General features: G+C 49.3%; 3 protein-coding genes across 4 annotated transcripts; 2 read left to right on the top strand and 1 right to left on the bottom strand.

Moving 5' to 3' along the window:
* The first annotated feature begins 328 nt into the window (after positions 1-328).
* On the top strand, positions 329-7,601 carry GUSB (glucuronidase beta). Its single transcript, XM_042442503.1, has 12 exons — positions 329-541; positions 1,631-1,819; positions 2,036-2,217; positions 2,548-2,690; positions 3,440-3,627; positions 4,085-4,237; positions 4,577-4,755; positions 5,173-5,319; positions 5,637-5,721; positions 5,898-6,074; positions 6,397-6,532; positions 6,641-7,601. The coding sequence occupies exons 1-12, from the start codon at positions 353-355 to the stop codon at positions 6,817-6,819; spliced, it is 1,947 nt and encodes a 648-aa protein (XP_042298437.1). The 5' UTR covers positions 329-352; the 3' UTR covers positions 6,820-7,601.
* Positions 7,525-19,563, bottom strand: VKORC1L1 (vitamin K epoxide reductase complex subunit 1 like 1). Its single transcript, XM_042442504.1, has 3 exons — positions 19,314-19,563; positions 12,265-12,374; positions 7,525-11,165 (listed from the first exon to the last, which is right to left on the bottom strand). Exons 1-3 carry the CDS (start codon positions 19,505-19,507, stop codon positions 10,939-10,941), a joined length of 531 nt encoding a protein of 176 aa, XP_042298438.1. The 5' UTR covers positions 19,508-19,563; the 3' UTR covers positions 7,525-10,938.
* A 1,020-nt stretch (positions 19,564-20,583) lies between these two features.
* On the top strand, positions 20,584-22,186 carry NUPR2 (nuclear protein 2, transcriptional regulator). Of its 2 annotated transcripts, none has more exons than XM_042442623.1 (2): positions 20,584-21,024; positions 22,042-22,186. In XM_042442623.1, exon 1 carries the CDS (start codon positions 20,608-20,610, stop codon positions 21,022-21,024), a length of 417 nt encoding a protein of 138 aa, XP_042298557.1. In that variant the 5' UTR covers positions 20,584-20,607; the 3' UTR covers positions 22,042-22,186. The 2 variants fall into 2 exon arrangements, with proteins under 2 accessions (XP_042298557.1, XP_042298558.1); XM_042442624.1 differs by having other exon boundaries at positions 20,584-21,071.
* The last annotated feature ends 503 nt before the right edge of the window (positions 22,187-22,689 follow it).

Here is a 22,689-nt window from a genome sequence, read left to right as displayed (position 1 = left end):
TGACTTTGCAAAGCCTCTTGGGCACTCAGAGAAGGCTAAAGAGACCTTGTGCAAAACTACGCATCCCAAAACTACACATCCTGGGATGGAGCCACAGCACTCCAAATGCTGTCCAAGTGCATCAGTCATGATGAACATTTCTACAGCGTAGAAACTGCAACCTGCCCTTTTCCTGCAGCTTCTGCAAAGCAAGCAACTCCTGGCATTGCCCTCAAGGAAGATGGCTGCCCTTGCTTGGAAGGGGAGGGTGGGAGGAACCACGTGACAACGCAGGGGCTGCTGGGAGTCAGCTGTGCACCAGTTGCTTGCTTTTGCAGCCTCTCTTCCTCTCTTGCAAAGCAGGGATCCCAGCATGGCATGGAAGCTGCTGCTGAGCTTCTTCTGGCTTGGGCTCTGCAGGGCTGGAGGGCTGCTCTCCCCCAAAGAGTCCCCTTCCAGGGAAGTCAAGGACTTGGGGGGCCTCTGGGGCTTCAGGGCAGACTGGTCGGAGCAGAGGGACGCTGGCTTTGCAGGACGATGGTACCTGCAACCCCTCCGGCAGGTGAGAGACCCCTCCCTCTCCAAACCCATCTTGAAATGCCTCCAGTCTGCAAAAACACAGGCAAGAAAGATCCAGGAGGATGGGGAGGGAGGAAGAGTGCTTTGTGTGTGTGTGTGTGGGGACTACATAGCCCAGAATCCTTAGGGGTGAGGATGCTGGGACCTGCAATCCTCCTCCTTCAATCTTGTAGCACCTTGGAGACTAACAGAAAGGAAGGAGTTGGTTGCATGAGAATTGCAACTCAGCAGAGAGAGAGAGATATATATTTGCTTCTTGTCTGTTTTGGAAGTTTCCTTCCTTCTTTGTGGACTAAAACCACAATGGTTCTTGAGTCAAGAGTCCTTGGGAGGAAAGTGCCTTAGTCAGGGGGACTATATAGCCCTGGGGAAAGGATGCTGGGACCTGTCATCCTTCTTGTTGTTCACTCTGCAAATGGGATCTTGTTGCTGACCATGGCTCCCAACCTTTGCTCCTCCAGATCTTTTGGACTTTGGCCCTCAGAGGTCCTGACTGTTGGGGGCTTCTGGGAGCTGCAGTCCAAAACACTTGGCTTGGAAGCACTTTGGGGACTAAAAGAAATGAGGGAGTTGGCAGCATGAATTTTCAAAGCCTTGAGCCTCCATCCTTAGGTGCAAGAGGATCTTTTGGGTGCAAACTTCCAGTTTGTTGCTTGTTCGGCTGCAACCAAAAAGGGAAGTGAAAAAAGGTCTTGGAAGCGCCTGACTCAAAGGCTTCTGCAATGGTTGCCAGCGAAGGAAACAAGGCTTCGTTGCAGAAGCTGGAAAGCCGAAATGAGACTCACATGCCTTTGAGTCAGGAAACAGGAAACCTCTGGGCACCATGTCAGCCTTGAAAGCATTGGATTTTGGACTCTTCGGTTTTGGGAGTCCAGAAATGCAAAATGCAACACGTAAAGGTTTAATCCCTAGCGCTAGGATAAACGCGGCTCTCAAAGTTTCCGCACACCGGCAGTTGTTAAATGCAGAGGGGCAGAAAACGAGAACGTAGTTGGCAACCTTTGAGGGGCAAAATGTGTCGCACGTGAAAGAAAATGGCTCCGTCCTAATGGCCTCTTTTAATGCTTCCAAGTCAGGGCCGGTGATGGATATGCCGGTGCCTGCCAGCTTCAACGAAATCACCCAAGACCCGAACTTGAGGCGCTTCGTCGGCTGGGTTTGGTATGAAAAGGAGGTCCTGCCGCCCATCCGGTGGCTTCAGACAGAGACTCGAACTCGGGTGGTGCTTCGGATCGGCAGCGCACATTACTACTCCATTGTGGTGAGTATGCCGGGCGGAGAAACCATAGGACCATTGTTTTTACTCTCTCCATAGATTGATGGTGGTTTGGATGTGAACTCGAATTCTGAACCTGTCATTCCGATGGTGTGTGTTCGAATCCCACTGCTGCCTTTTAACCCTTTGTTATCTGGGAGGCAGTCTCCGACAAGCAAAGGGACTCCCATAGACCACGCCTCCCGTTTCCTTCCCTTGCAGTGGGTCAATGGTGTCCAGGTCACTGAGCACGAGGGCGGCCATCTTCCCTTCGAAGTTGAGATCAGCCACCTTCTTGCGGATGCCCCCGGGGAGCCGTGCCGCATCACCATTGCCATCAACAACACCCTGACGCCAAACACGCTGCCTCCGGGGACCATCCAGTACATGCCGGACGAGTCCCTGTGAGTTCATGGGTCCCGGACTGGAAGGAGACAGTAGCCCTTGGCCAAAGTTTGCAGGACATTCCCCTTAAGCAAAGAAGGTCTTGCAAAGACTGATAGCCCTTGCAAGAATTGCTATGTCAGTACATGCACAATCCAGTACTATCAAACATTGCATGTTAGCAATCCAAACCCTGTCTCATCTGCAGAAATCAGATACTGGGCCTATAAAACAAATAGGGATATGAAATCCTTAACAATACATCTTTTGTCATGCATTATTTCCAAGCCATGTCATCCACTTTTGGAATTCCTCTCACTCCCATGTTTTGTTCTTTGGTGTCATTTCAGGTATCCCAAAGGCTACTTTGTCCAAAACACACATTTCGACTTCTTCAACTACGCTGGGATCCATCGGCCGGTCCTACTTTACACAACTCCCTCCGCCTATATTGACGACATCACAGTGACCACCGACTTGATCGGAAACATTGGTAAGTGATGGAGGAGTTAAAGCAGAGCGGATTTGGGGGGGGACAGACATGGACTTTTGTAGAGGACAATCCCCACAAAGTACAGTCGGCCCTTGTCTCTGGAGCAGCAGCAAAAGAGTTTGCTCTATTTCCTCTCATATTTAAAGATGCTTGCCATGTCACCTCTCCATCTTCTCTTCTTCAAGCTAAACATGACCAGTTTTCTAAGATCTTTGGACTATAACTTCGCCCCCAAAAGGTCTTGTGTCACCTCTGTCTTCTCTTCTACACTAAACATCTCCATCTTCTCTTCTACAACCTAAACATGCCCAGTTTTCTACATTCTTTGGACTATAACCTCCCCCAAAAAGGTGTCACCTCTCCATCATCTCTTCTCCAAAAAGCTCTCATGTCACCTCTCCATCTTCTCTTCTCCAAGTTAAACATGCCCAGTTTCCAAAGATCTTTGGACTATAACTTCTCCCCATAAGTTCTCATGTCACCTCTTCATCTTCGCATCTCCAAGCTAAACATCTTCATCTTCTCCAAGCTTTGGGCACTTTGAGTTCAATCATAACATTTGGTTTCCAGACTTTTGACCATCTTGGTCAGCCACTCCAGCTTGCTGATATCCTTCTCAAGCTGTGATACCCAGAACTGAGCATGCCTCCTTAAAAAGTGCTCACAACTCCTGCGATAAGAGAAAGGAAAGCTTGCTATATCAGTAGAAAATCTTTGCTCCCTCCCCAGCTTTGCTTCTTTTGGGACAGGTTTGCTGCAATATTTGGTGTCAATCCAAGGAAGCCCACGCTACTCTGTGAGCCTGACTTTACACGACGGAGATGGCAAGGTGGTGGCAACGGGGAACGGGTCAGCCGGCGAACTCAAAGTGCCCAATCCGATCCTTTGGTGGCCGTATCTGATGCACGAACGCCCCGGGTACCTTTACTACTTGAAGGTAACGTGCACCTCTCTTGTTCTTGTTTTTGTTGGTCATTTCAGACTTACGGAGACCCTAAGGTGAATCTATTGTGGGGTTTTCGTGGCAAGATTTGTCCAGAGGGGATTTGCCATTGCTATCCTCTGAGCCTGAGAGTGTGTGACTTGCCCATGGTCACCCAGTGGTTTCCATGGACAAGCTGGGAATTGAACCCTGATCTCTAGAGTCATAGACCAATACTCAAACCACTATGCCATACACCCCTCTGCTCTCCCGAAGCCTCAGAGGATGGCCATAGCAAACCCCCTCTGATGAAACTTGCCAAGAAAATCCCGTGATAGATTGGCCTTAGGGTTGCCATAGGTTGGAAACAACTTGAAGCCACACAACACAAAGGGGAGTTGACCCACAATGGATGCCAAGGAGGTCCATTCTGGAAAAGCTGACTCCAAGGGGGATCTTTCTTGCCCTTCAGGTCGTGCTCTCCGCCGAAGTGGACGGCACCATCTCCGAAGATAGCTATACCCAGACGGTGGGTTTCCGGACCATCCGCGTCACCTCAAACCAGTTCCTCATCAACGGGAAGCCGTTTTACTTCCATGGGGTCAACAAACACGAAGACGCCGACGTGAGTGGGTTGGCCACGGGTGCCCTTTTAAGACCTTGCCATCAGGGGGTGCCAGTGCAGCATTTTCCTCACCCAGATATTTGGGCTCTATATGGTTTAAATTGCATTAAAATAATAACTTGTCCGCCTTCCATGGTGACCTCCTGTAAACCGAGACCTGGAGGGCTATAGATTTCCCACCTGGGCTCTGAAGAAGAACGATGCCCATTACAGGTGGTTCAGCCAATGGTGAGGCATGCTGGGAATTGCAGTCGAACAGTATGTCCATCCAAAGCTTCATAGTTCCCACCAGTCTTGCTCCCTCGCATGGAGGTCTTATGCGTGGCTCGCTTTTTGCAGATCCGTGGCAAGGGGCTGGACTGGCCCTTAGTGGTGAAGGACTTCAACCTCTTGCGCTGGCTGGGGGCCAACTCCTTCCGCACCAGCCACTATCCTTACGCTGAGGAGATCATGGACCTCTGCGACGCCTACGGCATCGTGGTGATCGACGAGTGCCCTGCGGTTGGCATGAAAGACAGGTGGGTGGTGAGATGGAGATATACCCAGTGATCTGGCCCAGGAATCCACTCTGGGTTTTATGCTGAACTACAGCCAAGGTTCAGAACCTATTTTGCAGATGGCAGAGAGGTTTGAGGGTTGCACTATGACTCTGGGGAGCAGGGTTCAAATCCTGGCTTGGCCATGGAAACACACTGGGTAGTTCTGGGCAGGTCACTCTCTCTCAGCCTCAGGATAAGGTCATGGCACACGTCCTCTGAATAAATCTGACCAAGGAAACTCCAGGATAGGGTTGCCTTAGGGTCGCCATAAGTCAGAAACGGCTTGACACACAACACAGACACACCTCCTTTAAAGTTGGGATTTAAACCCTCCTGACACAGAAGTCACCGTGCAACACTCATTTTACAGCTGTTGCGTCCCTCCTCTTTTCCCAGCGCAAACTTTGGGAACAAAAGTCTCCAACGCCACCTCGCCGTGATGGAGGAGCTGATCCGCCGGGACAAGAACCGTCCCTCGGTGGTGATGTGGTCGGTGGCCAACGAACCGGCCTCAGAGCTTGCCCCGGCCGGCCAATACTTCAAGTGAGTTTGGGCCACGAGCAGGGAAGATTCACACCTGGGTCTGGATGTCTCAACCGGGGTAGAGGATTTTGTGTGGGTTGAGAACAGATGGCTTGCAATCCGAAGAGCTATCCAATGTGCTTTAACCTGCAATTAATTATATTTGGTTTGAAAATGGGAGCCATGCAGATGATGCCCCTCTAGTCATGCATTTTGGAACGGAGAGGAACAAGTAGGGTCCCCACATCTTCGACAAGCACTTGGAGGGAGGAATCCCACTTGGATGGATGCCTTTGGCTGTGCAAGAAACACAATCTTAACACTTATTACACCCACAGGACGGTGATCGCCCACACCAAGTCCCTGGACCCGACGCGGCCCGTCACATACGTCTCGAACGCCAAGTATAACCGCGACCAAGGGGTAAGCGCACTTTTCCTTTTGGTCTCGGCTTCTTAACAGTGTTGCCCTGTGTTCTTTCTCGAACGTTTCCAACATGTTCTGTCTATACACGGATATTACTACTGAACAACATGTCTAATAACAATATGTATGTGTGAGCACATGCCTTATAATCCCAAGATCTCCCGTGTCTCCAGGCCCCGTACGTGGACGTCATCTGTGTGAACAGCTACCTGTCCTGGTACCACGATCCGGGTCACCTGGAAGTCATCCAGCTGCAGCTCAACTCCCAGTTTGACAACTGGTATAAAACTCACCAGAAGCCCATCATCCAGAGCGAATATGGAGCCGACACCATTGCTGGTCTCCATACGGTAAGTCCAACTGGATCCTGGAAGGGAGAGGATGAGAATGTGGAGTCAAGGAGTCACAGAGTTGGGACACCAAGAACGTCTCATCTAGCCCCTCTGAAAAGGTGGGAATCTCAAAACTTCCAACCAAGGAGAGACCACCAACCCTCCGAGGAAGTCCATTCCACTGTAGAAGAATAACTACCGATGTGACTACGAAAGAGGTCCCCATTTTTCCAGGCTTGGACCCCCCTATCCAAGCCAAACCTTGGAAAGGATTTGCAGTCCCACTGACATGGGACAGATCTGGATAATGGGTTTTGCCATTCTGTTCTTTTCCCCATAGGACCCCCCTCTCATGTTTTCCGAGGAATATCAGTCCGCCGTCCTGAAGGAATATCACGCCGTCTTGGACCAAAAGCGGAAGGAGTATGTCATTGGAGAACTCATCTGGAACTTTGCCGACTTTATGACAAACCAAGGTACGGTTTCTGTTGGGTTTTGACTTGCCAAACAGGTCAGTTTTCAATGTAAGCATATTTTACAGTCTTTCGTTTCAAAGGGGAGTTCAATACACGCTTTGCTTCCAGGGACAACCCGCGTTTTGGGCAACAAGAAAGGGATTTTCACCCGCCAACGGCAACCCAAATCGGCTGCCTTTCTGCTGAAGGAGAGATACTGGAAGTTGGCCAACGAATCCTTGTGTCTCACGCCGCCCAAATACGACGATGTCTGCCTGCCTTCCGCTCAGCAACTCAAGCGGTCTTAGCAGGCTCCCATTCTTCCTCTGAAACGCTGCGCAGATTACGAAGTGTTTACAGAGGAAATCCTGGTTTGAGAGAGTGATCAACCAAAGAATACAAATAGAGATTGACTTGCCTCAGACGCACACGAACCAGAGGAAGATGGAGGCTTCCTCCGCGTCGGCGGGGCAGAGAATCCATGCCAGGCTTCGGGTGGATTTAAAGGAACTATTTAGGAATGGAGTTCAGCTCCTTTACAAACCTGGGGTGGGTTTACTGCTCCTCCAACAAGAACCAAACACATTTCAGGCACAGAATCCAGCTGGTGATGAATGTGCCATAACTATGCACTTAGAACCGAAGTTGTATGGACAACTTGACCCGTTTGTTTTTGGAAATGGTTTGCAAAGAGAGACAGGAGAAAGTGTCCAGCCTTACCGGTAGGTTTAAGATTAGTTTATGCTTGCGTATGCCACTAAACGGATGCCAGCCTTGCTGTGGATAGTAAACCAGAGAGAGAGAGATGCATTGCAAGAATCAACATTTGGACCTAGGCCTGCCTTTAAGTCACAGCTCTTGAAGGATGCCCTATACATTTCATATCAACCTTTTGCATTTTTAAAGCCCAACTGGCTCCCAGCAACCGTCATGTTTTCCAGCCAAAGAATCTGGAACTGAAGGATCTCTTAAGGAAAGCAGAGTTAAATTACAAAGCACACGGCAAAGACGTCCACAGGTAATTTCTACATTTATTTTTATACCAAAAAAAACTTATGTGCAACGAATAAACATTCTTACATTATTTACATCGTTGTTTGTTTGTTGGTTTTGAAATTCCCGTGAGCAAAACTGGACACTTAGACCTCAGAATGTAGCAGAGTCTTATGGTCGGGACAGAAAAACATATGGAATGGTTCCCAATTCTTAGGCGCAGATGGGATTCAAAACACCTTATAAGAAAGAAAAGGGGGGGAAACCCAATCGCTTTTGTTTTGTTTTGGTCAGGTCAGACAGACAAGACAAAACACACACCGAAAACGGAGACCATGCTTAATACAGACTTGGTTTTAATGGTAACAATACTTTTTCTTTCTTCAGACTAAAGATCTTCTGAAGCCAATTTCGTGGGAGTCTCTCTACACACACTTTGCCCCAGCGCTAACATTTCCCCCCTTTTAATGCAGCAGTATCTCTGACAGATACAAAGACCTCCGCCAAACCGGCCAAGGAAAATGCTTGGTATACAGGGGAATCGAACTATTTCAAGCCACTACTGTCTTGGGGAAGAAGAGAGGAAGCGAGGATTAACCTTGCCTCCGGCACAATTCAATAACCTGAGCTTTTATCACAGTTTGAGAAAAGAAAATCTTGGGTTCTTCTGGACCACGATATCCACAACGTTCAAGTGTAAAGGAAAAAAAGAGGACCACGTGGTTGTTGCAGTCCGAAATGAGAAACCTTCCCAAGCTCTTCGGACAACGACAGGTGCTTCAAGGTAAGCAATGAAGCCTATCTAGCTCTTCGGAGAGGGAATTTTGGAGGAGACCTTAATCCCAAAAAACAGGGAGCGGAAAAGCCGCAGCCCCAAAACCAATCTATTTCCCCCCTTTGGATGATGATCCCGTCTCTTAAACCAGAGATTCAAGTCCCTGACCAGCAAAACCTCTCGCCTTGGCTTCCAAGGCAGACAAAACAAGCCCCATGTTAACAGTTGCAGGGCATTTTCTGCCCCTAAACGCTGCCAATCCCACCGCTACCCAACCTTTCTAAGGACAAAAACCAAGACAAGCTTTAACTGCACCCAGATGGAGTTGGAAAAGGTTTCAGACAAAGACAACAGCCAAGTTTAGGGGCTCCTTTTTATACATACACACATATATGTATGTATATATATTGATATATTAAAAAACAATACAGGTTGTAATACAGGTTTTCCTCCTCTTGTGTTCACACCCCGGTTGCTGGACCGTCCTTTTTGGCAGGCGTTTGTTAAATACTGTTGCTAATACAAGCCACACTTTTTATTAATGCGAACACAAGAGAATTGTGTTAATACCTCAGTGTCAATCTTCGCAACCAAAAGGACAAACGAAACACACGGAAACAAGGACCTCTCACACAGACTTACAAGGAGGGAAACAGTTAAGAGACGGACTGAACGGAATCGGTTAGGAGGAAGGTCCTGTCAGATATGATGAAGGCAAGAGATAAAGCCAAGCACCCATGACGCAAAAAGAAAACCCCCACAGGACTCACATTTTGGCATCTAGATGCTTTTTTTTGGGGGGGGGACGCACACAGATGGGGCTTTTAGTTAGTGTGTTTGTGTGTCTCTTCCTCCCAGTGGGGATGAGATACATTCAAGAGCGAACAAGAGAGATTTCACCATCCTGTGCCACCTGAGAGATGGGCCACGGGATTCCCTGCAACGGATGCTGCGATGCCAAAGCCCAGCCCACCTGGCACCCTCTAATAAATACTAGTGCCCTGTGCCATCTGTCAAGACACAAGGCCTGGACCCAAAGATACCAGCCTTGCTGAGCCAGACCCCAAACCGCTGAAGCCCTCACTGCCTTGCAAAGACAGGTTCCCAGGCCAACGGGGCCACCTTCCGCCCAAAACCAAATTCACTGGGTGAAGCCGTTTGGGGGACTGTCGCGCAAGAACCTTTTCTGCCTGCCGTTTCCAAACACCCCCCGCATTATTTGGTTTGTAAGACAGAAGGCACTTCTTTGAAAACAAAAAACCAAACACTGCGTTTTTGGGATGACAGGGAACGGAAAACTGGGCGAAGAGGAGGACGGGGAAAACGGCGTGACCTGCCGTTTCCTCATGGACATCGTTTCGCAAAGAACCATGACTGCATCCCTTTCGTTGGCCTAATGCCCTGCCCTGCCTTCCCTTTTGGGGCAAGGAGAGAGAATGGGGCAGCCACCCTCAACTTCACCCCAATGCCTGCAAGAGAGACCCCATAACTGCTCCACCTCTACAGGCATCATCCATGGCGAAGTCTTTCTGCAAGCGCCGCACCGAAGCAAAGGGAAAGGGGTCCAGAAGGGTGCACAGAGGAGGGAAATCCCCCTTCATTTGGGAGGGCAACGCATGCAAAGACCATACATACAGTGGAGGTATGGCTTGCTTTTCCTGTGCATCACTTTGCCAGCGGGCGTCTGGGATCCAGTGTCATTCTACCCAGCAGCCCTGAACTCAAACTGATATCAACAACTTGGCAGCCTAACATGGGTTCGGAGTGCAGCCGGATGGTTCATGTCCATTTAAACCCCCCACTTTGCCAACCTCCACTCTGTACATGTTTCCTAACTGTCACGTCAACCTTTCCAATGGCTGCGCACAGGAATCCAGAAAAGTCCTGACCCACCAAAGATGTCACCTCTAATCCCGTTCCCTTCAGGTGTGTTAAGAAAGAAAGCAAAAAGGAACTTCCGCTCATCGATCCCTCGTTGCATCTGGGCTCTCCGGAGACACTCAAAAACAATCCTTTTTACAACAACAACCAAAAAGACGAAGGGTCCTTCAAGTCGCTCAGCCTCCTCTCAAGGGACCGGGGCTCACCACGAGCTTCACGGTGTTTTTTATTCCTCACAAGAGACGTGCAGTCATCCCCTTTTTGGTGGGACGAGTCTCCCAGTCGCGCCTACAGGGAGGTTCGGATCCCGCGGCTAAAAAATACACACAATGTAAACACGGCAAGGTTTTCGCACAGTACCTATAAAGTCTAGCACACAGTTACCATGATCTCCCCGGCCCCCCAAAACTGAATTTACACACACAGAAGACGGGAGGCCTCCAAAGCCTTTCGCTGGCGAACTCAAAACGCCAGGAGCACAGAAAGAAGATGGCGAGTTTGCAGCGCAGGATTCCTTCACAGCTTGTCTCCGATCATGCCAGGGCTTCCCTGGATCTTCTCTTGGGGCAACAAACCTCTAAGCAGACCTAAGGGTTGCTGTTGTTGCCGTTCATTGTAGTTGGACCAGTCAAAGACTCTCAAGGGGAAAAAGGATTTTGATATGAAGATTTTGTTTGTTTGTTTAAAAAAAATTAAATGTCCTTTTCCTGTGAAAATAAAGTTAAATGGATGCTGGGGGGGTCCTTTGGACCGTCAGTTCAAAAGTCTCCCAGGGAGGTTAGTCCTGTTTGGGCAGGAGCTGCCTCTTCCACGCCTCATTCAAGTAAACTAGTCGTTTGTAGTTGACGATTAAGAGAACGAAGTTCAGCAAGTATGTGAGAACACAGACAATGCAGAATTCCTTCAGCACAAAGTACAGGATGTAGGCCAGGTACAAGGATCCTATTACGGAGACGATGGAGGACGTCATGAGGACCAGCGCCGCCACCGCACTTGCCGTCATACCTAGAGGGTGAGGAAGGCAAAGCTGGTTAGTCTCGCCCCTTTCCGTTTTAAGCCTTTTAAGATGAGATCCTACTCTTGGCAATCCTGCTGTAACTGTGTGCCTCTCCCTTCCCAAATTGGATAAGATCTGCATGAAAAGGTTCTGGTCTTTTACCAGAACATTGCAATGGATGTTTCGGGACTCCGGTAGGGAAGCACACATGCTCTCACCATGGAGAAGATGGACAAGCCTTCTGCATAACTATTCAATACAGCACACCAAAGCTATACATGGGATTTTTTAGCACATGCAAGCCCCCTGCCCCCAGGAATTTAGCACCTGAAGCTGGAAAGGGAAGGAGAGCAGACCAGATGGAGTGGGAGGATGGGAGCGAGGCAAAGGCAGGAAGGGTGGGTGGACATGAGCAAAGATGGCTATGTATACTCCGACCTGTAAGAAATCCTACTAAAGGTAGCATCCGGAGTAGTTCTGCATAGCCACTGCCCAAAGTCAAAAACAAAAAGACCCTTTCCGCTACAGAAACTTTCCAGTCTGGCTCCCTGGAGGAAATTGCTCTTTGCTTTTGGCAACCAAGGGAGGAACTCAAAGCTTGACAGAAAAGGTGAGTTTTGAGGTGGAAGTAAGGTTTTGAGGAGGGGGTTTCCATTATAAAGAGGATGATGTGGAGCATTACTTCTTCAACATGGATATTCTCCCAAACCTCTGCACATGGGTGACCCCACCCAGCCCATGTATTTTCAATGCCTGGGAACTGGTAGGCTTTAAACTTCCTCTGAAGATGGCAAAGCCACAGATGCTGCTGGCAAAACGTCACGAATAAACTCTTCTAGAAGATGGCCACATGGCCTGAAAAGCCCACACAAAAACTATGAATGCCAGCCATGAAAGCCTTCGACTTCACATTTAAGAGGTCTGCTTGAGGATTTGTAGATCCTGGCTGGAATTCAGTACAGGACTTAAGGTCTTCAATCTGCAGGATATAGAACGGGGTCGCTTCACTACATACAGACAGAGCAAGGAGATGCTGTAACATTACTAGGGAGGGGAGCCAGCAAAGCACACAATGCACAACAGTCACAGGTGTAAAATGATACTTACCAAGCAACATCTGTAGTATGTAGAAGACAAGGCCGAAGACGCTGTTCGGTTGGTTTATTGCACTGTCTTTTCCAAAAATGGAACCCAACAGGCCAAACCCACGGCCCCATCTGCAAGGGAGAAAAAGACCAAAATGCCTTGAGATGTGCATGTTCCCATCAAAATGAACCATTTTATGGATTTATAAAAACATGTATATATGCCTCCCTCGCTGGAACGACAATAACGTGAAGGTGGATCGAGCCGACAAGGTGGGATATTCAAAAGTCCCTTGGATAACCAGTTCTGTGACTTCTCCCATCTTCCACATCTCACCCAACCTTTGCCAGAGCAAAGCTACCTGTTTGCAATTGAAACTGCCGGCATTTTTATATATTGCCCTTTCCTCAGATACCTTAGAAAGAACTACAACAGATACAGACGGATGTTCGCATTACTGAAACATTAACCAAAGTTCAAATAGGATAATAGGAACTGTGCAGTCTTCTGGGTGATGCCCGACTGCAATTCTCAGCATCCCTCACCCCCTTTCTCCCAGCATGGGATTCAAGGCAGCATAGATTTCAAAACAGAGTACTGTAGTGTGAAGGAAACACACTCAGAAAGGTACCTCTCTGGTCCTCAAAGACCCTTGATACACTGAATCATAGAGATGGAAGAGACTCATCCAGTCCAGCTCCATGCTGCCTTGCAGGAAGACACAAAGCCCTCCCTGTGATAGACAGCCATCCAGCCTCTGTTTAGAAACCTCCAAAGGAGACTCCACTGCTCTCGGAGGCAGCAAATTCCACTGTCAAACAGCTTTTACTGTCAGGGTGTTCTTCCTAGTCTCCTTTAAGTGGAATCTCTCTTCCCGTCACTTGAATCCATTGGTCCTTGTCCAAGGCAGGCTGCACAGTTCCTCTTCCCCTGAGCCATGAGGGGTCTGGACCAGCGGTCAACAGCTTCCACTTGTTCAAAGAGCAATAAAACAGTTAATATGTGCAATCACACCTCCGGATTCTCCGTCGCACTCTCTCTTCCCAAAGCCATCAGTTGTCGAAACCAATGGGCCCAGACTTGCACTGCTAATCCAAGTCCCACCCTGGCTTCAGTTTCCAATGGGGCTGAGAGTGACTAAAGAGAAGGCCTTTGCGGGGGGTGAGACATGGGACTGGAATAGCCACCCTGGAAAAGGGCGCTGCTGAAAATGGCCACCCTCCATTGCTGCTCCTGTTGCCTGCATTCCCCAAACGTTTGGTTGCGGGGCTCTGTGGCCTACGATCTAAAGGGCGCATGGGAAAGGCAACTGCTCCAACCACATCTCTACCCTGGAGCTAAGGCTGCTGGTGCCATACTTTCTGTTAGAAAGGCCATGCCCAAGAACATCTCGACTTTATTAACAGAGGTATCCCTGCATCATGAAACTGGGGCCAGATGACTCTCCTGGGGTGAGCAGAGCACCTCTGGGTGAGCAAGCAAGCAAGGGCCTGTTACAGACTGCCAAAATAAAGCTGCTTCGGGTCTCTTTGGAGGTATGCTATTTAAATGATGCATGCATCCTAAGAATCCAGAAGCTGCACCAAAAGCTGCCCTCCAGTGCTTAGGAATGGAGTGTGGCTTTGGTGCGAACTACGGACTCTTAGGACCCAGGCATCATTTAAATAGCATACCTCCAAAGAGACCTGAAGCAGCTTTATTTTGGCAGTTGGTAACAGGCCAAGGTTTAGCAGGTCCTTGGTCTCTTTTTTGCAGGCCCAAACTTGTTAAAGAGGCAGATTGCATAAGAAATCAACACCCAGCTAGATTTAGCCACTTTGCTGACCTCAATTCTCCCAGCAGTTTAGGCACAATGCAACCACAGCCTTGTGGTTTAATTTCTGAATCCACCTCTGTGCCAACCAAGGAAGGCTTTGTGTGCATTAAGAAGGCATGCCCTCAACAATGCCCCCAAGGGCCTTTCCCCTGCTTCAAACCCAGAAGGGAGGATACAGCCTGCTTTGTGTGTCTCCCACACAGATAATCCATTTCTTACAAGACAGTCAAGATTTGGGGATTAGCACAGGGAGTTGCTAATTTGCCTCATCCGCCACCCAAACTGGTCTCTGGCAAAGCCTCCTCCCAACTTGGTCCCCAATGCAGACTTGCCTCGGAAATCATTTGGGGCCAATCTGCCCCTGAAGACTTATAGCGGTCCCTAAGGTACCCAAGTCCCAAGAGCTTTAAAGGTGCACACCATCATATCTTGAGCAACTACAAACCCAGGCAGGTTATTACACAGCGTGGTCAGTCATCCTTCGTATAACCCAGGCCCAGACTGTTTAGGCTGGGCTTTGTAGGCATCTCCAGGACTTTGGATTCAACCTGGCAACCAATGGAGCTGGTATAGTATCAGTGTTGCATGTTCTGTTTGTCCGACCAAGCAGACAACTGCGTTTTGCATCAGCTAAATCCTCCATACTATATCCAAGGGATACGGCAGATTATAGCAGTCTAGACCACAGGTGACCAAGGCAGCCTCTAAAAGACAAACCAGTTTTATTTGGTACAAGCTTTCACAGACCTCAGTCCACTTCATCCCACACACCTGACGAAATGGACCACTGTTTGCAAAAGCGTATGCCAGATAAAGCTTCTTTGTCTTTAGGATGGACAAGGATACTCTGGTTCATTGTACCGAACACCACTGAGGTTTCCAGAGGATTGCGCTACTCCTTGTCTACCTGCAAGGGCAGGCAAAGCATGGCCCATAGACCACATGAGATTGTTTTTGCAGCTTGTGGACAATTTGGGGGGAGGACATCTTAAAAACCACTAATGTTTCTGAGAAAACCCCATCTAACTGGTTCAGACGCGGGATTTTCGCTGCTCAAAGCTCCACTCCCTGCACTCAGATTAAGAGGCACTCAAAAGCAGAGAGAGGTCTTAGTGCCTCTCAAGTGGCTCTGGAGCTCAAGAGGAGAGCCAGAGGAGAGTCCTATGGATACAGTGGACCCCACAAAAGATCAGCCTATCGAGCCTGAATTCTTCCTGGAAGCCAAAATGACTAAACAGAGAGTTAGCTGTACTTTGGATATATCACAAGAGAAAGGGACTCAGTGGAAAAGATTATAATGATTGGAAAAGTAAAAGGCAAGAGGCAAAGGGGAAGACTGCATTTCATGAAGGTGGACTCCGACAAGGAAGCCATAGCTGCCCTGAGTTTGCAAGACCTGAGCAGGGCTGTTGATAACAAGGTGACATGGAGGCCTCTCATTCAGAGCCACCATACACTGAAACAAACCCAAGACAACTAACAACAAAACTGACCAGCCAGCGTTGTTCCAAGTGTCACAGGAGCAACGAAGTACCAGGTTATGGAGGCGAGCTGTGACCGGACTGCAACTCAAGGATGATGGAAATCTGAGTCCAGCGGCAACACACCCACCTCCTGATGTAGCTCTTAAGACATGGAGAAGAGAGGAAGGTTTCCCAAATGTCAAAGGAAAGATGTACTCAACAGAAGAAGCAGGAAGGATCTCCTTTCATGTTCAAGAGAAATGAATCATAGAATTGTAGAGTTGGAAGAGACCCCAAGAAGGGACCTGATCCAGTCCAACCCCCTTCTGCCATGCAGGAAATCCCAATCAAGGCATCCCCAATGACAGATGGCCATCCAGCCTCTGTTTAAAGACCTCCAAGGAAGGAGACTCCACTACACTCCGAGGAAGGAGTCTGTTCTACTGTCAAACAGCCCTTACTCTCAGGAAGTTCCTCCTAATGTTGAGCTGGAATCTCTTTTGCTGGAGCTTGCATCCATTGTTCTGGATCCTGTTCTCTGGAGCAGCAGAAAAAAAGCTTGCTCCTTCCTCAATATGACATCCCTTCAAACATTTAAACAGGGCTTATCACCACTTAACCTTCTCTTCTCCAGGCTAAACATCCCCAGCTCCCTAAGTCCTTCCTCATAGGGCTTCATGGTTTCCAGACCTTCACCATTTTAGTCCCCCTCCTTTGGAGACATGGCTCCAGTTTCTCAACGTCCTTTTTGAATGGTGGTGCCCAGAACTGGACACAGTATTCCATCAATGCATATGCCACGCATAAACTGGCACTGCCCTGCATCCTACCGCTACCGAGCCAGATTTGTTTGCTGTTTGTTTTCCGAGCGAGAATGGCTCCTTTCTGAACTCTGGGGAACAATAAACCCCTCTCACAAGCCCAGCAGAAATAGTTTCCTAATCACTGCATCAGAATGATGAATGGGAACAGTCCAAACTTTAGGCAACCAGCCGCTCAAACAGCTGACGCTCTGAAGAAAGCTTTTTGCACAGAGGCAATGTTCTGAGGATAAGGCTCCCCAGTGGTCTTATGATGAAGATGCCTTGTGTGTATAGCAACCTCAAATGCCTCGCCCCCAGTATTCTCCTTATTCAACCCATGCTTGAAGTAGCTGCAGAGTGTACCAGGGTAGGAGGGCTTTTGAAGCTTGGACTCCTGGATTCGCTGAATCGCTGGCCACCAGGAAGCAGAGTTAAGTCGAAGGCAAAGTCCGATGGAAAAAGAAGAACACACCAGTTACAAAGCGGACAGCGTCAGGGAACCTGCTTCTTTGCCATTTCCAGCACAGCTATGCCCAGCTTCCCCCTTCACCCGAGGGGCTCCTTCCCAACATGAAAAGTGACATTCGTTCTTAGGACCTCTATGGGAGGGAAACATGCGTCTCCAAGGCTTCAGAAGGGAAGGCAATGGTGACACAAAGACCACACTTGACTTAACCTCATGCCAGCCCCCAAACCACAGGGGAAATGTCCGCCTTGCTTGTTCACCACCTGCTTTTGTGATGCCCAGAAAATAGTCAATGAGGAACCCTACCATCCCGATCCCTAGGCAAGGCTTTTTGCTTCTACCAAGTCTCCCTTCAGCTCCTTCCAAGAAGCTTGCACTGTGAGCCTCCAGCTACTTCCTGAACTCACTGAAACACATGAGTCTAAGCAGTCTAGACTGCCTCAAGGAAGGGGATTCTGGGAGTTGCAACCCCCACAAAGTAACTCATCAAAGCTGGAGATTTCACCCCCAAAGCCATGGGACGGTGCCAAATGCCGATCGGTCCAAATCACGCCCACAGGAGGAAATGCAACCTCACCTCATTCTTCCCTCCTCATGCGCACAGCCGCACCCTCTCCTCTCACAGAGCATCCAGGCCCACTCCACATTCCTGGCATACGCAGCCCCCCACGTTTCCAGCTTATCTCCCAGGCCCAAGTGGCTTGGCATCAGGAGCCCTTCAACAAGCAAGGAAACGGACCCTGGAACGCCAGTCTACAACGAGAGACAGAGAGGAATGAGGTATCACTGGACTACTACTCCCAGCATTCCTCACACTAGCTAGCCTGCTCTGATCTGCTGGGATTTGCAGTCCAACGACATTGGAAAGGACACATGCATCTCTCTCCTCCTCACTGTGTAAGAGAGCACTCTGAGTAGAAAGGGTCAGTGTTTCTTGTACCATACTCTTGCTTTTCACCAGGAGATGGTTCCTTCTCATAAGTAAGAGTCAAGATACAAAGACTTACATTGATAAGTCGAGTCGGGTTTTCTGGGTCAGTTTCTTTGAGCTAAATATCTAGACTTATACATGAGCACAGCTGATCTATCTTTCAAGCTGCATTTGAAAACTGAAGGAAGAGTCCTTCCACACAACAGAGCTGCAGAGCTAGGAGGACATCTTAGGAGGGAATTCTGGGATTTGCACTCAGCCGAGGCACTACAGACATGAATACTCCAGATGGCAACTATTCTGTGTTAGATACTTGCTTTCATAGAATCATAAAGTTGGAAGAGACCCCAAGAAGGGACCTGATCCAGCCCAACCCCTTTATTCTGCCATGCAGGAACTCTCCATCAAAGCATCCCCATTGACAACAGATGGAAGGAGACTCCACTAGAATCTCAGAGGAAGGAGTCTGTTCCTCTGTCGAACAGCCCTTACTCTCAGGAAGTTCCTCCTAATGTTGAGCTGGAATCTCTTTTCCTGGAGCTTGCATACATTACTCCATTGGGTCCTAATCTCTGGAGCAGCAGAAAACAAGCATGCTCCCTCCTCAATGTGGCATCCCTGCAAATATTTAAACAGGGCTCTCCTATCACCTCTTAACTTTCTCTTCTCCAGGCTAAATATCCAGGCTAAAATTGCATTGGCCTTGTTAGCTGCTGCATCGCACTGTTGACTCATGTTCAACTTGTGGTCTTCTTGGACTCCCAGATCCCTTTCAGACGTAGTTTCATTCATCCAGGTCTCCCCCATAATCCTCTATCTGTGCATTTCCTTTTTCTGCCCCAAGTGCAATACCTGACATTTCTCTGTGTTGAAGTTCATGCTGTTAGCTGTGGCCCAGTTTTCTAGTCTGTTCAGGTCATTCTGAATCTGGATCCTGTCCTCTGGGGTCTCAGCTACTCCTCTTAGCTTGATGTTCTGAGCCCTCAAGGAAGAACTCCCTATGCGCAAAAGTGGGTGAACCTTTGGCCTTCCAGGTGACGTTGGACTACAACTCCAAGAGTCCTAGGCTGTTGGCCTTGCTGGGTGTGGCTGATGGGACCTAGAGGTCCAAACGTCTGGGCAAAGGCCTTCCCAGCCCAGCGCCACCCACCTTCCCTCCCAGAATGACAGAAGGCAACTTTGACTTCTTTGACTGCCATGGCTCTATCCTGCAGGTCCCTGGGATTTGTAGTTCGGTGAGGCACTGGCACTTCTTTGCCAAAGAAGCCCACAAGGTCTTTGTGAAACTACAAATCCCAGGAGTCCATAGAGACCTAAAGCGTTGCCAAACCCCTTTGTTTCTACAGCGCCGGTGCAGTTGGCTCTGCGGAAAGGTCCCCCTCCAGGGAAAAAAGGAATCCTGGGAGTTGTAGTTTTGTGAGGCCCTTAGCCTTCTCTGTCACAGAGAGAGAGAGAGAGCTCTGGAGCAACAACGAACTACAAATCCCACAACCCTACTGCACTGAACAGGGTCCAGTGCAGAAACAACCCTCATTCAACTCATCGCGGAGGGATTCTGGGAGTTGTAGTTCCCCGAGGCCCTGAGCCTGACCTGGCGGCGATGGCGGCGGAGCACCTGACGCGCTCGCTGAGGTCGCAGAGGGCCCTGTAGTGGAGGTCCCGGCCCTTCTGCCGCTCCAGGTGCCAGGCGTAGAGCGAGAGGACGATGCCGGCCAGGCAGACGGCGTAGCGGGCCGCCCGCTCCCAGCGAGGCACCGAGACGCGGAGCAGGACGGGCGCCGCCATCTTGAGCCCAGCCCTCCTCGCCCCGCCGGACCCGGCAGGAGACTCGCGCTCTGCGCACGCGCACAAGCCCGGCCCCGCCCCCCCGCCGCCTTGCCCATTGGCTCTTAGGGCGCAAGGCCTCGAGGCCACGCCCACCGCCCGCCTCCGCCTCGCTCCCTCCTCAATGGACGTGGCGCTCGCCGCCAGCCAATCGCCTCCGCGGACGCATGCGGCCCGGCCCCGCCCACCCGAGATCGCCTGAGGGAAAAGCTCTCGCGAGAGTTCGCGTCCCTCGTTCCCGTTCGCCGAGTTTAAGGGAGGGAGGGGGCGGGGCTTTCTCTTTTCTATCCACGAGTTCGAATCCCTCTTTGGGAGGAAGTCAATGTCACACAATAAATATGTGCAATATGAATATAATGCATACTGTTACTATTAATATTGATATATTTGTTTTAATTAATATTAATATTATATCTTACATATATGTTATTACTATTAATTTTGACATTGATACATTTGTTCTAATTAATATTAATATCATTACATATATTTAATAGTATTATATTTTAAATATATATATAAATACTATATACATTGCATATACTTTTTCTTTTCTCTCTCTCTCTCTCTCTCTCTATATATATATATATATAATATACATTTTATATACTTTTTTCTTTTCCTTCTCCTATATATAAATATATAGTGTATTTTTATTCTTTTGTGTTTAGGAAAAGGAAGCAAACAAATGTGTATGTTTTAAAATGATTTTGTATTGCTACTAGTTTAATAATGCTGGCTGTTTCTTAACTATATTGTAATACTGTGTTGTATTAAAGTACCACATATTTTAGTAGCAATCATCATCATCATCATCATCATTATTATTAATATAGCCAAAGGCTTGGCTGGGCTTTAAAAGGTGGTAGGTCGCGTTGCCAGGGCAACAGCGGGCGGGGGCGAAGAGGAGGAGTAAGTGGGCGTGGCGTGTATACAGAGCGGTGCTGTGTCCTGTGTGACGTCACTCTGGGGCAGGGCATCTTCGGCCAAGGGGGGCGGGGTTTGGCTAGAAGGAGGAGGAGCCTGTCCAGAAGGAGGAGGAGCCTGGGCGGGGGCGGGCCATGAAGCGGAAGCGGAGCCAATCGAAAGTGACTGCTGAGGCGGTTGCGGGAGCAGAGACGCCCCCAGAACCCGAAGGAGGCGGAGCAAAGAAAAAGCTGGAGCTGGAGGCTGAGCCAGAAAAGGCGGAGCCGGGGGCGGAGCCAGGGGAGGAGCCATCTCCGGAGCCCCGCCCCTCCTCGGAAGGCTTAGCCGAAGAAGAGGCCGAGGAGGACGCGGCAGGCGCAGAGTCGGAGGAGCGCGTCTGTCGGGGCGGCCCTCGGGGCTTCGGCGCCGGCGGGAAAGGACGGAGCCGGCGCTCCAGGGAAAGGAGGACCAACTGGAGGGTCCCCGCCGGACACGAGCGCAAGATCTACACCAAGCTCCGCAACAGCCGCGCCAAGAAGCAGCGCCAGGCCAGACAAGGGCCGCGATCCTAGGTGCACTGCAACTCCCATCGTCCCCAGGGCCGCCTTGGTCCCTCTGGGTGTGTAGGTTAGGGAGACACGGCTGGGTGGATTGCAACTCCCATCATCCCCAGGCAGCTCATTGCCTTGGTCCCTCTGGGTATGGCTTGAGAGGTGATTGGGTGGATTGCAACTCCCGTCATCCTGCCTATTGCCCTGGCCCCAGTGAGTGTGAATCTTAGCGAGATGGTTGGGTGGACTGCAACTCCCACCATCCCCGGGCGGCTCATTGCCTTGGTCCCTCTTGTGTGCATGGCTGAGAGGTTTTGGTGTGGGTTGCAATTCCCATCATCCCACCTATTCCCTTGGCCCCAGTGTGTGCATATGTTGGAGAGACGGTTGCGGCGGGGAACGCAACTCCCATCATCCCCGGGTGTGTGATCGGGCACTTCTTCAGAGGCATCATGGGAACTGCAGTCCATGGAGGCTGAGGCTAGAAACCTCTTTGTCCCATTGAGTCCTAAAGGATTCCTGTATTTCCTTATATGCTTTGTATGATGATACAGACTGAAGGATACCACACTCAATGGCATCAATAGCCAACAATAGATAGATAGATAGATAGATGTATACACACACACACTTGTCCCTCCATATTTGCGGATTTGATTAATATGTTCTCTCTAGGAATATCTAGGTCCTCCAGCACAACTCTATGGTCAACTTTAACTAAAGGTTGCACTGAAAGACCTAGAGATTATTCCTAGAGAGAACACTCTCCTAGGCCTTAGTTGCTCCTCCAGAGCAACTCTATGGTCAGTGTCTGTGGGATGTTGCCCATAGAGTTGCCCTGGAGGACCTAGAGATTCCTAGAGGTGTCCTCTCAGGTAAAAAACATGGTGGTATTACTTGTGGTTTTTCCATATTCATGGGGGTCTTGGGCCCATAACCCTAGCAAAGATGGAGGGACAAGTGTGTATGTTTGTGTATATATATATTATATTGTGGCCCAATTGCCCCCTGTATTAATTGTTTTTGCTTTCCTTGCAGGCTCCAGAAAGACCTGCTTCCCGAAGACCTCTCCCCGCCTTGTTTTCCCACCGAAGGCACTCCATGCACTCCACCTTCATGGCTTTTGGGCTATGATTCCTTCCTCCATTCACTAACATTAAAGACAAAAAACACCTTTGCAACACCTGACTGCCTCCTTGTTCTTCTCCAATTTCCAATGCGTTCCTTCCCTGTATAATCAATCCATCCTAAAAACCACGTACACTCAGCCCTCCATAGCCATGGCTTTCATTTATATGCAATGGGCATGTTTTCTGCATCCATATTGTTGTTGGTATGTACAGTGCTGTGTAGATCTACAGCACTATATACATAAAGCATAATAATAATACTAATAATGATCAAGGAGGGAGCCGTTCTGATCCATTCCCTTTGAGATCAGGGAGTCCCAGAGTCTAGGAAGGGCAGCCACCAAGAAGGCCCTATATCTTTTGTGTACCAAGTGTCCTTGCGTTGGCGTTGGGACGGAGAGAAGGGCTTCTCCTCTGGGCCGGTTCATACTGGGAGAAAGGGTTTGTGCACCTGAGCCATGTAGGGTTTTAAAGGCAATAACCAGCACCTTGGATTGTGCCTGGAAACAAACTGGCAGCCAATGAAGCTGTTTCGACAGGGGCCTTGTATGGCCTC

The sequence above is a fragment of the Sceloporus undulatus genome, chromosome 11 (genome assembly GCF_019175285.1).
Source record: "Sceloporus undulatus isolate JIND9_A2432 ecotype Alabama chromosome 11, SceUnd_v1.1, whole genome shotgun sequence".
Taxonomy (NCBI): Eukaryota; Metazoa; Chordata; class Lepidosauria; order Squamata; family Phrynosomatidae; genus Sceloporus; species Sceloporus undulatus.
The sequence above is the reverse complement of the archived record's forward strand: the minus strand, read 5'-3'. Positions and strand labels throughout refer to the sequence as shown.

Coding starts and splice junctions, on each gene's coding strand:
- GUSB (XM_042442503.1), top strand. CDS start 353: ATGGCATGGAAGCTGCTGCTGAGCTTCTTCTGGCTTGGGCTCTGCAGG. Junction 542..1,630: donor ACCTGCAACCCCTCCGGCAG/GTGAGAGACCCC, acceptor AATGCTTCCAAG/TCAGGGCCGGTGATGGATAT. Junction 6,533..6,640: donor CGACTTTATGACAAACCAAG/GTACGGTTTCTG, acceptor CTTTGCTTCCAG/GGACAACCCGCGTTTTGGGC.
- VKORC1L1 (XM_042442504.1), bottom strand. CDS start 19,507: ATGGCGGCGCCCGTCCTGCTCCGCGTCTCGGTGCCTCGCTGGGAGCGG. Junction 12,375..19,313: donor TCCGCCGCCATCGCCGCCAG/GTCAGGCTCAGG, acceptor TCTCCCTTGCAG/ATGGGGCCGTGGGTTTGGCC. Junction 11,166..12,264: donor CATACTACAGATGTTGCTTG/GTAAGTATCATT, acceptor CTCACCCTCTAG/GTATGACGGCAAGTGCGGTG.
- NUPR2 (XM_042442623.1), top strand. CDS start 20,608: ATGAAGCGGAAGCGGAGCCAATCGAAAGTGACTGCTGAGGCGGTTGCG.